General features: G+C 40.3%; 1 protein-coding gene across 1 annotated transcript in view; it reads right to left on the reverse strand.

The window, feature by feature from the left end:
- The window catches only part of SYNE1 (spectrin repeat containing nuclear envelope protein 1), a 503,588-nt gene that overhangs the window by 274,183 nt on the left and 214,392 nt on the right, over positions 1-15,013 (reverse strand). Inside the window, 6 exon segments of the mRNA XM_083176202.1 lie at positions 3,684-3,842; positions 5,482-5,655; positions 9,735-9,878; positions 10,102-10,254; positions 10,948-11,112; positions 14,315-14,517. Of these exon segments, the coding sequence (XP_083032328.1) occupies positions 3,684-3,842; positions 5,482-5,655; positions 9,735-9,878; positions 10,102-10,254; positions 10,948-11,112; positions 14,315-14,517 (998 nt within the window).

A 15,013-nucleotide genomic window follows, 5' to 3' on the forward strand; every position in this document is an offset into this window, starting at 1 on the left:
TATTGTAGCAGAGAATTTGGTGTACATTATGTTGCCAAATCCTTGAAAACACAATGAAGAAATAATAGGCCATACGGAAACAGTCAGAAACGTCTTTAGTATGGGAAATAAGCCAAATTCCGTACATTGTAGTTTATATTGATTTTGTTATATTTAGGTGTTTTTTTTATTGTGATTTAAATCTTTTCTTTCAAAATTAGTTTCATTTTGATACCACCAAAGGAACCTATTGACAGTATAATATTTTCTTATCCCTTTGAGTGCCAATATCTCTGTGAGATGTTCAAATTATCCACTAAAAATGCCACATTTGTTATATACATTCAAATAAAAAATATTTTGTAAAAAGAGAGTAGATTTCCTATATAAGTTAAACATTACAGGTCATTATGATGCTTGGCAATTTTCACACCTTTTTTGACAAATTCACTTGGCACTCAAAGGGTTAAACTCAGCGTCTAACATGGCAGTTGGGAGCTGATTGGCTGGTCCTTTTTCACTCTTTATCGCACATAACATTATCACTTGTTATGGCTTAATACATTTGGTCCACAGGCTGCAAAATGACAGAAGCTGATTGGTCTATCAACTTTATCCCTCCCCAAAGTTTGATTCTTGATCTTTGATCCACTCAAAGGGTTAAAAATGTTGTAACTATTTTTATGCCACGTTAGTGCTTCGGGACCCCATTATTATTTTTTTTATCACTCAATTTAACATGGTGCTAAGGATTTAGTTTACTAGAACTCATACTACTCTAAATATTTCCTCACAGAAAATATACAGCACATTAAAGAAGAGAGCTTTAAAATATGCCTAGGACTACTACATTTTACACTGGGTAATTACTGCCTTACTGACTATCACACATTTTACTCTTGGACCCCATCAGACAGTAAAATCAATTTTACAAGACTCCAGCAAGTAACCACAGAATGGGCACCACACATGTGTAGTCAGTAGACCGCACACGCACAGCAGCATTATAAAGGCACAAAACAGAAGTGAAGTGACTGATATCACTTAAATCCTTGCCTTCAGTCTTGTGCCCCCTATGGATATTTGCTTGTAGATGAGGGAGCTTGGAGTGCAGCCTGCTGGTGGCAGCAGTGTAAAGAGGCAGAGCTGCCTGATGTTGACTCCCCAGTTCTGTAAGTCAGTGATGTGAGGAGTCTGAAGTACCAGGCAATTCAACTGATTTTTCAGACTCCTTCGATCACTGACTGAGTAATCAGCGGTCATCATGCTGAGATGGTCATGACCAACTTTAGGGTCAGAACCCGCAGTTTGAGAACCACTGTATTATACTTATAACATACTGTAAGGTCATTTTAACTCCACCACTAAATAAAAACATCTGAGAATAACAGGCATTCCTCTTCTATTACTTCAACTTGTTGCCTCTCTTTTTAACAGTCTTTTATTAAGCCAAGGCACAAAAATGTGTATGTATAAAGTTTCATTAAGCAGAAGCTTTTGTAAATTTAATTAGATAAATGCATTTGCTGAGCAACATAAACATGTTATTTTCATGTATTCTTATTCAATTTGAAAAAAGTTTCTTGTGTGAGGATGCTGGTTCTAAGAAAGGGAACATGTACGCAATCCCAATGGTCCTGATGTTGGTCAAAAGAGCAACAGTGGCATCCCTACCTACTGCCTGACCCTAACAACCCCCCCCCCCCCCCCTGCAGTCTAATCCAAACCCTCCCCCCTTTCTGCCTAAACCTAACCCACCCCCCTTTTTAGTGGCTAATCTAACCCTAACATTCCCTCCCAGCAACCTAGCCCTACCCCCCCCCCAACCCTAATAACCCCCTAGTGTCTAAACCTAACCCTCCTGCTGCCGTAGCCTAAACATAAACTGCCCTGGAATACTTACAATTGGGATGCGAAATCTCCAGCGATGTTTAGCTCTCAAAGACGGTGCTGTGGCCACCAGTCGGGATTACGGCACTGGTATTTCGACCACCAGCATCCCAATTGCTGACATGGCGACTTTATTTATAATAAAGGACATTACTCACCAACAGTATGGCTGCCCCTGATTACTCTGTGATAGAAGAGTGTTTTCTGCCCAGTGACATTATTTTTGAGCAAAATTATACAGAATGAAAACATATTGATCTGAACGCCAACTAGATTAGTAAAAGTATATATTGCATTTACTTAGTAATTGAAGAGTGTAGGTTGATCAACATCTGAATATAGGAGAAGTGTATCGGGATTAGGACAGCAAGGGTTGTAGTCCATGTTTATTACTTCCAGCTTAGGGGGAGATTCTCTAAGCTAAAAATGTGGTAAAAACACCATTATCGCTGCCCTGCACCGACTCACCGCCGCCCCGCACGGGCCCCCGCTGCCCCACATCGCCCCCTCACCTGTGTCCGGGCAGCACAGAGCTGTGATGCCCGGACCTGTGAACTCCTCCTCCCTGCACTGATCCTCTTCCGGGTGCAGGGAGGAGGAGAGCCAGCCCCCCCGCAGCAGCAGCAGCCAGCAGCCGGGTAAGGGAGGGAGGGGGGAGCCGCCAAGTCCTGATGGGACCTGCTGCCTCACCGCAAAGGACAGCTCTTAACGCAAGAGCTGTCGTTTGCCATATTATCGCATATGTTACAGCATATGCGATAATTATGAATGCGGTAGTCGGCGATAGGGGGTGGTAAGGGGTGGTAAGGGGTCGCGGATGTTAAAGCATCCCCCCCTAAGTGTGAGAATAATATGTAGTAGCATGTCTACATTCAGGTGCAACCACTAACAAAAATGCAAGAGCTAAGCAAAGCTGTAAAACTGATCTGACTCATTCCTAATGCATATGCAATAGTGAGCACATAAATAAGTCTATTTGCTCACCAAAACAAATATATAAAAAAATATATTAAATGCAAATCTGCAAATGCAAATAAAAAATGGGCAAAATCGGCTTCTTTCCAACATTTTAAAAAAATTATTAGCATTTAATTTCTAATCCTAATTAAAGGGTATGTGTACCAAACCGTGGAGAGAGATAAAGTGGAGACTTTAAACAATTAATCCAATCTGTGTCTGTCATTTCAAGAACTGTACCAAATAAATGACAATTCAAATCTGATTGGTTACTTTGCACAACTTCTTCACTGTATCTCTTTCCAAGGCTTGACACATCTCCCCCTTGGTCTACATATGTACTTTGCATACACTCATATAATTGCCACTAGTGGACTTACCTCGATTCGCTAGTCTGTAATAGTATTTATTAAATCCAACTAAAATTCAGAGCATTATTTAAACAGATACAATAATAAAAGACAGATATAAAAAAAAAAACAAAAAAAAAACATAAGGTATTTTAAAGATACCATGGCATAAAACATTCAACAAACTAGTTTAAAAAAGTGCAAAAATATAAAGACAATTGACCGGAGGCACACAATGTTTGTATAAGCAATTCTTTAATAGGAAGGACAGTTCATTTTCTAGGCAGCTTCCCACAAGTGTTTTAGGAACGTTCTCTTATTGCTTTATGTTCTGCACTGTGTCTCAAAGATACTCATGACAACCGATGTAGTACTGTACGTGGAGATTGAAAGATGAGAAATTTGTACAGGGTAGAAAAAACCCTAGAAAATGGACAACCAAAGAAATATAAATCTGAAAATACATAGTTGAGAAAGTCAGAAATGTAGCCATGCGCTGCAAATCACCTGAAATGCAGACTGTGCATCTGAGATTTTCTTCTGGAGACCTGACTGGTCGAAATGGTGCAACGATTTACTTAAAGTCAACGCTTTGTAGATGGCTTGGCCATTCTTCTCAATTGTGACCAATGCCTTTTTACAACTCTCTTGATACGTTAATAGATCCTACAATATGGGGAAAAATACATTTACAGTATATGATTACAATAAACTCAAGTTGACCAACTAATGTGGCTGAATGACTTCCATCAAATCTTTTGATTTCCTTGTAATTTATTAACCTGAGACTTTTGAAGTATGAGCTGTGTTTAATTGTATATCCTTCATATCTATATATTTGCTATTTTGTAGTCCATCAACTACTGTAGTATTGGTTGACGCCTACCTATTGAATATGTTTTGAAAGGCTAATGGATATGTTGAGCATAATAGTTGATTATAGCTAAAAATATAAAACACTCTCTTATATATCTAAAACACTATCTAAATATAAAACACTATCTAATCTACTATACTAGTGCTGGTATAGTATATTACCTCACTTTATCCAGACTGCAGCTCTTAAAAAGAAGAGATTGTACCTTCCAAAAAGAATTATATGTTGTGTAAAAAAGAATTATAATACACTGGGACCATAGGACTTAGTGTACAATTCTTTAAAAAAAGAGCTGTATGGTCGAAATATTTAATGGATTACCACAATTAATTTATTAAATACATAATTAGTTTATTTTTCCTTTATCAGTTGCATGATTTGTATAGACACATTATACTATGGAATTATATATACACACAGAATACAGTTACAGTCAATAAACATAAAAATTAAAAAAAAAAACATAAAAAAGAATTTCATAAGATGCACATACAATCAATCAATACATAATAAATAAATAAAAACTGGAATAATAGTGAGCTGCTTGATGATCCGCAATTTAATATATTTGCAGTAAATATATTATATGTAAAATTCAGATGAGGCTTTTTTTAGAGGCTGGATGATATAAAGCAGGCATGTCCAACGTTGGCCCTCCAGATGTTTTGAAACTATACATCCCAGCATGCTTTGCAATAGTCTTAGTATTCTCTAATAGCAAAACTGTGGCAAAGCATGCTGGGATGTGTAGTTTCACAACATCTGGAGGGCCAACGTTGGACATGCCTGATATAAAGCTTCTTACTTTGATTTTAAACAATGTTCCTCTGTAAAATAAATCACAGTCTCAGACTCCTGATAGTCTCTTCAATATTTAGTATAGAAAACGACAGTGGACTACAGACCTTATATTGTCACCTGTATAAATCTTTGTGCCACTTCCGATTTTTAGTGGTAGCCTCCCATGGTGAGGCTGGATGGTTAAACAGGCGGTCCGGAGGAGCACTCTCTAGCCAGCAGGCAATTCCTCAGTTTTTGAGGAAAAATTCAGGGGAAGTTGGATTTCTCCTCACATGGAGATGAGTGAAAAAAACTCAATTACGCGTTTGTCCGCCTATCACTTCTCAGCGGCATCCTCAGATTTTTTTGTTATACATTTATGTTTTATATGTTATAATTGACTGTAACTGTATTTTCTGTGTATATATAATTCCACAGTATAATTGTGTCTATACAAATCATGCAAATGATAAAGGAAAAATAAACTAATTATGTTTTTAATAAATTAATTGTGGTAATCCATTAACTAAAAATACATTGCAGATGCTTAACACAGCATAGCAAAAAATATCATTGAAGGTGCTTCCTAGATTTTATTATTTACTGTTCATTATGACATTCCTTATATCTGGGCTATATTATACGTACCCGATGCCTTTGCTTAAAAACAGAAGTGGATTGTAAATCCATGTCCGACACTGAGATAATTTCGCTTAGTTTCTCAAGAGACTCATAAAATATGGTCAACTGGTTCTCAAATTCTCCAAGTGGACTGAGAAGTTGCTGCGATTCATACAGAAGAGGAGGATATCGCTCTCGTATCTAATGAAATGATTACATAAATGTTAATACCTCCTAAAGTATCAAAGTATTAGAGGTACAGTGTCACTGTCTCTGTGAGCTCAGTTGGCACACAGTTTGGCTTCTTTTTAATTGATCAGTTTTTTAAAAAAAAAGACAAATCCTATACACAGCATGACAGACCAAATGTAATAGGGTGTGAGAACCAGAAAGTGATACATTTTCCCCCATATTTTCAAGAGGTAATTACATGGCAAAATCAACCTGTTTTTTTCAGCGTAAATGATTGCCGCTTTAACAAAAAAATGGGAAAGCTCTCCCAAAATCTCTCACTTTCTGATTCTCACTCCATATTAAATTTGGCCCCTAATATCAAACATGGCAAAAATATAACATGTGAAAGCCCAAAATTGTACAGTTAATATTTATTGTTCTTAGACTGACCAACTTAGCATTGTGCTCAGGAGTAACTCGTAAGGGGTAGGGGAACTTTCGGATTAACCCCAGTTTTTGCAGGTACAGTAATCAGCTCATATGAGAAATCATCCCTGATTGATTTATTAATTTTCCAACATTTGGCATTGACCTTAGCAGCTTCATCTGTACAGTAAAATGTATTAAATAAAAAAAGTACTAAGGCAGTTATTTTTTATAAAGATTAAGCTTTTGGGCAAGATTCGTACAGTATAACAAATGTGACGATGCCACAAGTAAGTGGATACAAAATCTGTAGAAAATAGAGATAAAAAGTGTCAGCTGATTGTAAATGTGAACCATTTTATGAATTACGCTCTTCTAGTACTGGGTAGTACTCCCTTTTAGCCCAGAATAGATAGAATGGTTTGTGTCATAGATTCAACATAGATCCACTAAGGTGCTAGAAATATTGCTTAGAGATCCTCGTCTATGTTGATTAGATCACACTGGCTGCCGATTTGTCATATACTGTATTCCATTCCACAACATGCCAAAGGTGCTCTATTGAATTGAGATATGAACACAATGGCGGCTGTTGGAATACGCTGACCATGTACATAGAACCGGGGGTTAAAGTGAGGGGGAACAGGCATAGGTGCCGATTCTGTGGGTGCTTGAGGGCCCGAGCATCCACGGAAATTGATGAGCACCCACCCGCTCAGCAGCGGCCCAGCCGCCCGTGTCCCACTGCACTCCCCCTCCCTCGTCGCTTGCACAGGTACTGTGCAAGCATTTATGTATTTGGCACTGTGGGGGCATTTATGTATTTGGCACTGTGGGGGGGGGGGGGGAGTTTGTACCTGCACTGTGTGTGCATTTATGTATTTGGCACTGTTGCCATAATTTGAATATTGGAGACAACTGTGCTGTGTAATATAAATCAGTATTATTTTGTGGCCACGCCCCTTTCCCAGGAAGCCACTCCCCTATATTTTTGGCTTGAGCACCCACCAGCAAAAACATAAATCGGCACCTATGGGAACGGGGTGGAACTGAGGTCCAACACCTCTAATGGTGAGGTGGAACATTTTAACCTCCACATTGGCCCTGCACAGTAATTCTCATAGAAAAGCATTTTAGTTTGCAGGGGGATGCCAAAAACCCTACCACTGGCCCTGTCTCTGCCTAATGGGGGGAGGGGAGGGGGGATAATTAGGTGGCATAGAGAAATTAGTTCCCCCACCTCTGCATGACCACTTTATGCCCTGCATAGAATTATTTTGAAATGGCATATACTTGCGAGTGCCAAGAAGCCCCTTATGGTCTTGCTGCATTTGCCACCTCCAGGCTTGGCTCGCTTCTGACCCCTACAAGGGACAATATACCCTGTAAGTCGCATCCTGACTGTCGGGCTTTTATCAGTCAGTATTCTGACCATCTGAATCTTGACTGTCGGGAGTTCATCTGGCACGCGTTATCTATGCCAATATCTGCACATTGCTGCAGAAATTTTAATTTATCAGACCAAGTGACATTTTTTCCAGTCTTCATTATAAACAGTTTTGGTCAAACGTGTGACCGATGGATCTGGCCTCAGTTTCTAGTTGATGGGACCGGAACCCGGAGTGATGATCTTCTGCTGCTGTAGTCTAACCACTTCAAGGGTGAATATGCTGTGCTTCAGAAATGCTGTTATGCATACTACTGTTGTAATGCATAGTTATTTCAATTAAAATCTCCACAGTGTCCGCATAAACAAGTTCATCCATTCTACCCTGACCACTGTCTTCAATATGTTATTTGGTACACAGAACTAACACTCACTGTATGTTTTTAGTTGTGTGCACAATCTTCTGTAAACTCTAGGGACATTTGTGCATGAAAATCCCAGTTCAGCAGTTTCTGGGACAGTCAAACTATCCCAACTGCACTAACATCCAGGGCCATCTCTAAACATGGGCTTGATAGGCAGTTGCCCTAGGGGCCCAATGCCCAAAGCCCCCCACCCCCACCCTTTCCATTGCACTGCACTGTATGCACAGCGCTCCCTGATGGCGTTTGCTCCTGCGCTGCATTACTGGGATTCCTGGGACAGCCACTGTATAGAACGGTCAGTCTGTCCCTGACCAATCAGTAGCCTGCACTGAGGTGGGAGGTGGCAATCGGGAGCCCTGGTTCCATGCTGGCTGGCTGTGTACTGTGTGTTTAGCCAGCTGCTGCGTGTCTTCCGGCTCTTGGGTCCTAGGCAGTGGCGTCCATGGGTGGATTCAGGGGGGCACCCAGGCATGTGCCCCCCTGTTTTTTATGATATTTCTTTTTTTTTACTTTTAATTTCATGAAGGCAGCTGCCCCAGCTCTGCCAGATTAAGAAGCTGTCAGTGTCGGGCTGCAGCAGGAGGCAGGGAGAGCGTTCCTGCTCCTTGTCATACATGTTTTTGTGGCTGTGCAAGAGCTACATGTCTGGCAGGCTGCAGCAGGAAGCAGTAAGGACCACTTCTTGCCAGAGGTGCAGGAACAGGGGAAGGGTTTCAAGGGGGCAACTCACCCCCACCAAACATGAAGAGGCGTGCGGCGCAACCAGTCCATCCTCTTTTCCGGCGGCTGCAACTGGCCTCCCTCACTCACATTAGCAGAACTGTGCCAGGCTGGGAGTGTGAGCCTGCATGTATTCCTCTGTGCCTTGGCCAGGAGAGGAGGGGAGGTCCGCAGCTGCGGTGGGGGAAGCTGTGTGCTGCCTATGGATGGGACCCTGCCTGGCTTTAGTCCACTAGGGATTTAGCAACTACCCCACTGCTTGTAATCCGTGACATGAGCCAGTAGTGGGACGGGAAAATGGACGATGCGGCAGCGCTGTGCACTTACTGCTGGGCAATGAGCATTTATCCCTCCAGGTAATAAGAATGTAAACTCCCTGTAGGCAACAAGCATATAATCCCCCCTGGGGAACAAGCATATAATACCCCATGACAACGAGCATTTAACCCCCAGGCAAGGAGCATGTAATCCACAATGGCAACAATCATTTAATCCCCCTTGTTAACGAGCATGAAATCAATGGCAAGGAGCATGCAACCACTGGCAACAAGCATGTAGGTAAGCAGCACCTATGTAGCATAATAAGTAATAGACATTATGGTGTGTAGTATATTGTGTAATGGGCAACACGTTTGGCATAATGTCAAATGGGAATTATAGCGTATGGTTTATTGTGAAATGGGCAATACAGTGTTTGGTATAATTTGTAGTAGGCATTGCAGTGTGTGGCATAATGTATAGTAGGCATTACGATGTGTGGCATATTGTGTTGTAGGCATTATGATGTGTGGCATAATGTGTAGTAGGCACTGTGGTGTAAATTTTTGACGTGTGCCTTTGGTGCACACTGTTCCTATTTTTGGTGTGTGTGTTGACCTGGATGGTGGTTTTGCCAGATTTTCCCTTGCCTGACCTGTCCCAGCACACACTCACCCTGTCCCCTGCCTGACCTGTTCCCGCACACACTCACCCTGTTCCCTGCCTGACCTGTCCCTGCAGGTCAGGCAGCAAAAAAATGCCCAACTCTAATGGAGTTGAACAGGACACTTACACCAGACATCTTCCGCTGCCTGGCGTATTGCGGCAAGATGTATGAGGACACATCTACATGCCAATGTACATCAATGTAACATTGTGACACTTCTTACTTTATTTAGTTGATCTTTGATTCTTGACACAGCTGCCAACATCTCATTGGCTTCTGATGGAGGAGATTCCTTTGTGAGAAGTTGTGCCATCCTCGTAATTGACTTATACTGCGCTTCTATAATAGGCATTTTCTGTTTGATATCCTGGAAAAGACATTACACAACTGCTATTTAATATCCATACAGGAATTAGATATTTTGTGCGACTTACAACTGTGTCCAATGACACACAATTGGGATCTGGAGCATTTACATTATTAGAGGATACAAATATATGACTATATTTCTGCAAAATAAAATGACGGAAAAAGTATGACTTTTGTACATTGACTACTAAAAATGTCTATAGAAATGTAAAAAGACATGCCTCTAAGTCTTGCACAAACATCTTGACATTTAAGAAGGACACTTCAAAAGGCATGGAGATTCTTTCATTGCCTCCTTCTGCAAATGCTGCTAGAGCTATAACACCATCTGCATATTCCTTCTTGGCTCTTTCATATTCATCTTCCCGAGCATACTGAAAAACACGAAAACAGAGGACTAGAACAATTTCATAGAACACTGTCATTGGTAGAGTTACCAGAAGTTTTTGTAAAGAATAATATGTCTCTGTATAACTTTCTGGGTGGAACAAACAACTCTTATATACAGTACTGTATAAAATGGATGTTTAAAAATGAAAACAAACAATTACAAAAGGGTTTAAGCTAAGCTAAACCCAGTTGTGAGTAATGTGCAAAGCTCTGTGATTGGTTGTGAATGTAGGATTGAAGACAGCGTGTTGGGGTAGGGATGCAGTATTTCATCCTGGAACTGATTTCTCTTTTTGTCATTTATTTACTCCCTTATGGAAGTTGGTTGGTTGTTCATTAAGTCAGTTGTTACATTTTGTTTAGAAGGTGAACATTAGCAGTGCAGCCCAATGCCAGAATGGAAAGTAAATCCTAGGAAATTTTTCCGGAATGGTGTTCCCCAAAATTGGTCCTCAAGGTATAGTAGCAGATGTAAGGATTGCCATAAATTAGCACAATTGGCTACATTAGTATATCCGTTATTTTGATTTAACCATCTGTGCTCAATTTAGATATCCTTAAACCTGGGCTGTCAGTGTGACTTGAGGACCGAGATTGGTAAACACTGGACTAGATCCTAGGTAGCAAACATATAATTTCCCCTTTACTTTACAAATCATGAAAAGTAAATAACATACATGCTTGACTTCCATGAAGAGCTCCCTCCATCGTCCATTAAGGAGAAGAAGCTGTTGCTTGATATCTTTAGACACGGTGTCATCGCTCGTCTCGATCAGGAAATTACCAGAGTCATTCATTGCTGTGTGGTGTTGGATCAAGTGAGGCAAATGGCGAAAGAACTCCTGAAGAGGAATAGATGGTGTAAGATGTCAAGGGAACAAACACAACATTCTCAAATGGTCGAAATGAGTTTTGCCGAACGAAATAAATGCATAATAATTCTATAAACTAAGTGAAATAAAAAGAGGTTGATACCAAAGGATTTGGGGCAAGGGCCCAGGTAGAATATAATTAATATACAGAACATGTACAATTACTAAAGTATAGTGCAACAATAACAAAATCATATGATAACATGTCAGGCCAACTTTTATGATGTTTAACAGTGCAAACAAAAGATGCTCAAGAATTCAGGATACAACTAGTACAATTAGAGATCGCAGCAATATAGACTACACACAATGATGGGTACATACAGTAACCTAAAAATGATTCAGGCAGTCCCATCCAATCCAATTGATTTTGTATTGTAAGAGTTATTCACAGATTAATTGTACATACACTCATTACTAATAAGCGGTCTCCTATGCCTGGCCACAAGAAGCAGCAGTGATGTCATTGTCAGCGGTTTCTGCATCCAGCAAATGGGGTGGTTGGTACGTCCCACGATACAGAAATGTACATGTACCAAAATATATCAGCATGTGCTGTGCTGCAAAGCACGCATATATCTGTGAATGGTGAAGTTCACAGACATATTGATTGTACACTTCAGCCAATGGTCTACCCAATATATATCATTCGTCAGCTGCATAAAGCATATAAAGGCAAGCATGTACCCAGCCTAAGGATTTTTAGGTAAACCAGGAAGGTTACACCTTTCAGAATGGTATTTGTGAATGCCAGATTTCATTAATGGGAAGCAGAAAGCCACAGGGGGGTATTCAATCCTGGCCGACATTTCCGACATGCAGAAATATTGTCTGTTTCCGACAAGATTAGGTCGAATTGACATTCACATGATTCAATGTTCGATCCGTGGATAGGCGATACTTGAAAACGGACGCGGATTCCAAAATCCCGTGGTTGATTTTGACAATGCAGATTCAACTGTAAACTAGTCGAATCTGCACAGGCAAGTCTCAGTCGTCTTCTGGGATTGAATACTGATGGTTAATATTTCCACCTGCCGAAAAAAGGACGGGATTGAATACTAATGGCCAATACTTCTGCCTGTCAGAAATACCTGCCAAGATTGAAAACACCCCCATAGAGTACTCACACTCAAATGTTTTAAGTTTGTATGGACTTGTATAGCGGGTAGAGAAGGACATGACAGAATAAGATTACAGTATGATTGCCTTTGTGGGAATAAGAACTTTTATCTACAATATCAACATATTCCACAGAACTGCACCATCCGGGTTTAATTAATTTACTGAGCTTGTGAACCTCTCAATCTGGTTTCATTAACAAACTATTAGAGGCCAATTCATCTTGTAATACGTCACAGAATCATGGAAGGAAACCAGGCACCACATGGGTATAACATCTAAACACCATCCAGAAAGCATACTATAGGCAAATGAAATGAATTGCCTTAGTGTGCACAGTCATGACTAATATTGGGCCTCTGTGAGATTTTCTGTCCTCAAGTGTGCAACCTCAAGCAGCGTACATAGGCTCCCTAAGCAGCGTACAGCAAGGGCACTTACTAAGTACAGTACAAACATATTCACACAACAGTTGCACACAGATTTTTATAGAATGAGATAAGAGCACTTGCATTCTTAAACCCAGAATTCCATGGTTCAGACACATATCAGACACACATCTATGTCCGAAGAAAAGGCCCTTTCATTTGCCCTACCTACAGTACTTGCTTATATTAGGAGTTTCATTCATTGGAAAATACATTTTGTAAGTAAAATATTTTGGGTAAAAATAGGAGACCTGTCCTGAGAAAACGGAGATCCTTGGGAATCCGCATTATACTGCCATGTACACGCTCAACAAATACAACTCAAATTACAGCATACTATAAAAAGGAATCCATTCTACATTTTAACCCTCACCAATCCGTAACAAGTTGGTGTTCCCATGACAACTGGATACTAATAATATCTTGAATAGTTGAAACAGCTGAAATGTTAGAAGCAACTAAGATATTTTTCAATGTATAAACTTCCATATATGGACAATGATGACTGGTTACATAATATATATTAGTGGATAATTATAATCAATATAATATTTTTCTTATATTAAATTGAAATGCTTTTAAGCAAATAGTTTTACTGTGACAGTGTGATTAGATTAAGATACATAACTAAAGGGCTGTATACATTACGCCTATCCCGCCGACGCCGATATTGGTGGTGGCGAGACCCATTGGGGTATACACACTTGCCGATGCTGCACACGACAGAGCTGACGGTGTGGGGGTGGCAAGGGGAACGATGGTCATGCTGCAGCTGGCCGTCGTTGACGATGTTCTCCCTCATCCAAACATGCTTGAATGAAGGAAGTGGTTGCTACCGACGTGCGGGAACGTGCATCGTTAACAATGCATAGTGTACACATGGGACAATATTGTTCACAATATCGTTCAGAAAGCCTTTCTTAACAGAACATGAAACATTGATAGAATAAGCTACACCAGTAGTTGCTAAAATGAAGGGCAGATTTATTAAGCCCATTGAATTGATAATGTGTCTGGTACTTTATCACCGGCTGATCAGCCCCTAAATTACAGTTTTCAAACCTAGCCTGTAACTTAACAGTTAGGAGCTAAATGGCCAGTGATAAAGTACCAGGCACTTTATCACTTCACTGGGCTTAATACATCTCTCCTGTGTGCCATTGCAGTCTGGGGTTCCTCTGTAAATTGCAGAGGTGCCTTGGGTTGGTGGTCCAGAATCAAGTAAAATTAATTATGGTCACTGTAATAGGCAAAACCAGTGCTGGTGACTGCCAATCATAAAATTTGTGGACAAACAGAAGCTAATCTTGTCTCTCACCACATAATTAAATCTGAAGATGACATATAAATACAATATTTTTAACTGTGATTAAAAAAGGTTGTGAATCACTGAGATAGTCACAGATGGAGCCGCTCTCATCAGAGCGGCTCCCGGTGAGACTATCGCCATGTGCCTTCCACCAGAATAGGGCGCACGCACAAAAGACACTTGCACGCCCCATTCTCTGCAAGATATGCCAGCTATACAGATATGGCGCACTGGCAGAAGTGCCCTATCTGTAAGAACTCTATATACCTAGCCCACTATTGCAATATAAAATACTACCCAAGTAGGACCTTACCTTTTTGGCATGTTCTGGTTGGTCTAGCATCTTTTCAGCATCCTCCAGCCAGGCTTGCAAACTAGCTACTGTATTACTGTACTTATCCCAGTTGGCGATTACTTCCTCCAGCATGCTTCTGACACTCCTCACTTCAACTGATAGGTTTCTCCATTGAACAGTGGTCTCATTCAGAAACCTTGTCACACTTTCAGCTTCTTCAGCTACACAGAACCACAAAATATAATCAATAAAGGCCAAGGTACAGATTTTTTAACTAAAGCATTTCTATATGGAAGACCATAGATAAAGCAAGCTTACCATAGCTTCATGTTTACAAAACTGTAATTTAGAATGTGGGCAAATTTCATTTATATTAGAATGCCGACACATATACGTTCTAGATAATTTTATGTTCTTTACAAAGTTGTAAATTGTAAAACACAGCTACAGTATAAAGTCTCATATGATATGGGTTGCCATGGTGGTGGTGTTGGGTTCCTTCTATCCTCCAATTACTCCTACCAACTTATATACCCTTTCAGAACCTTCCCTAACACGCTCTATGTTTGAGGTCCATGCTATAGTATGTGCCACTTCTAACCTGTTCACTTTGAGCAACTGTAATTTATCGTTCCTCTGCCACTTACTACAAATTCCTTGACTTCCTTGACCTCACTTCCTTTCTTCACATCTTTCCTCTATTCTCTATGGTGAATT

Source organism: Crinia signifera, chromosome 3 (genome assembly GCF_055691185.1).
Source record: "Crinia signifera chromosome 3, ASM5569118v1, whole genome shotgun sequence".
NCBI classification, from domain to species: Eukaryota; Metazoa; Chordata; class Amphibia; order Anura; family Myobatrachidae; genus Crinia; species Crinia signifera.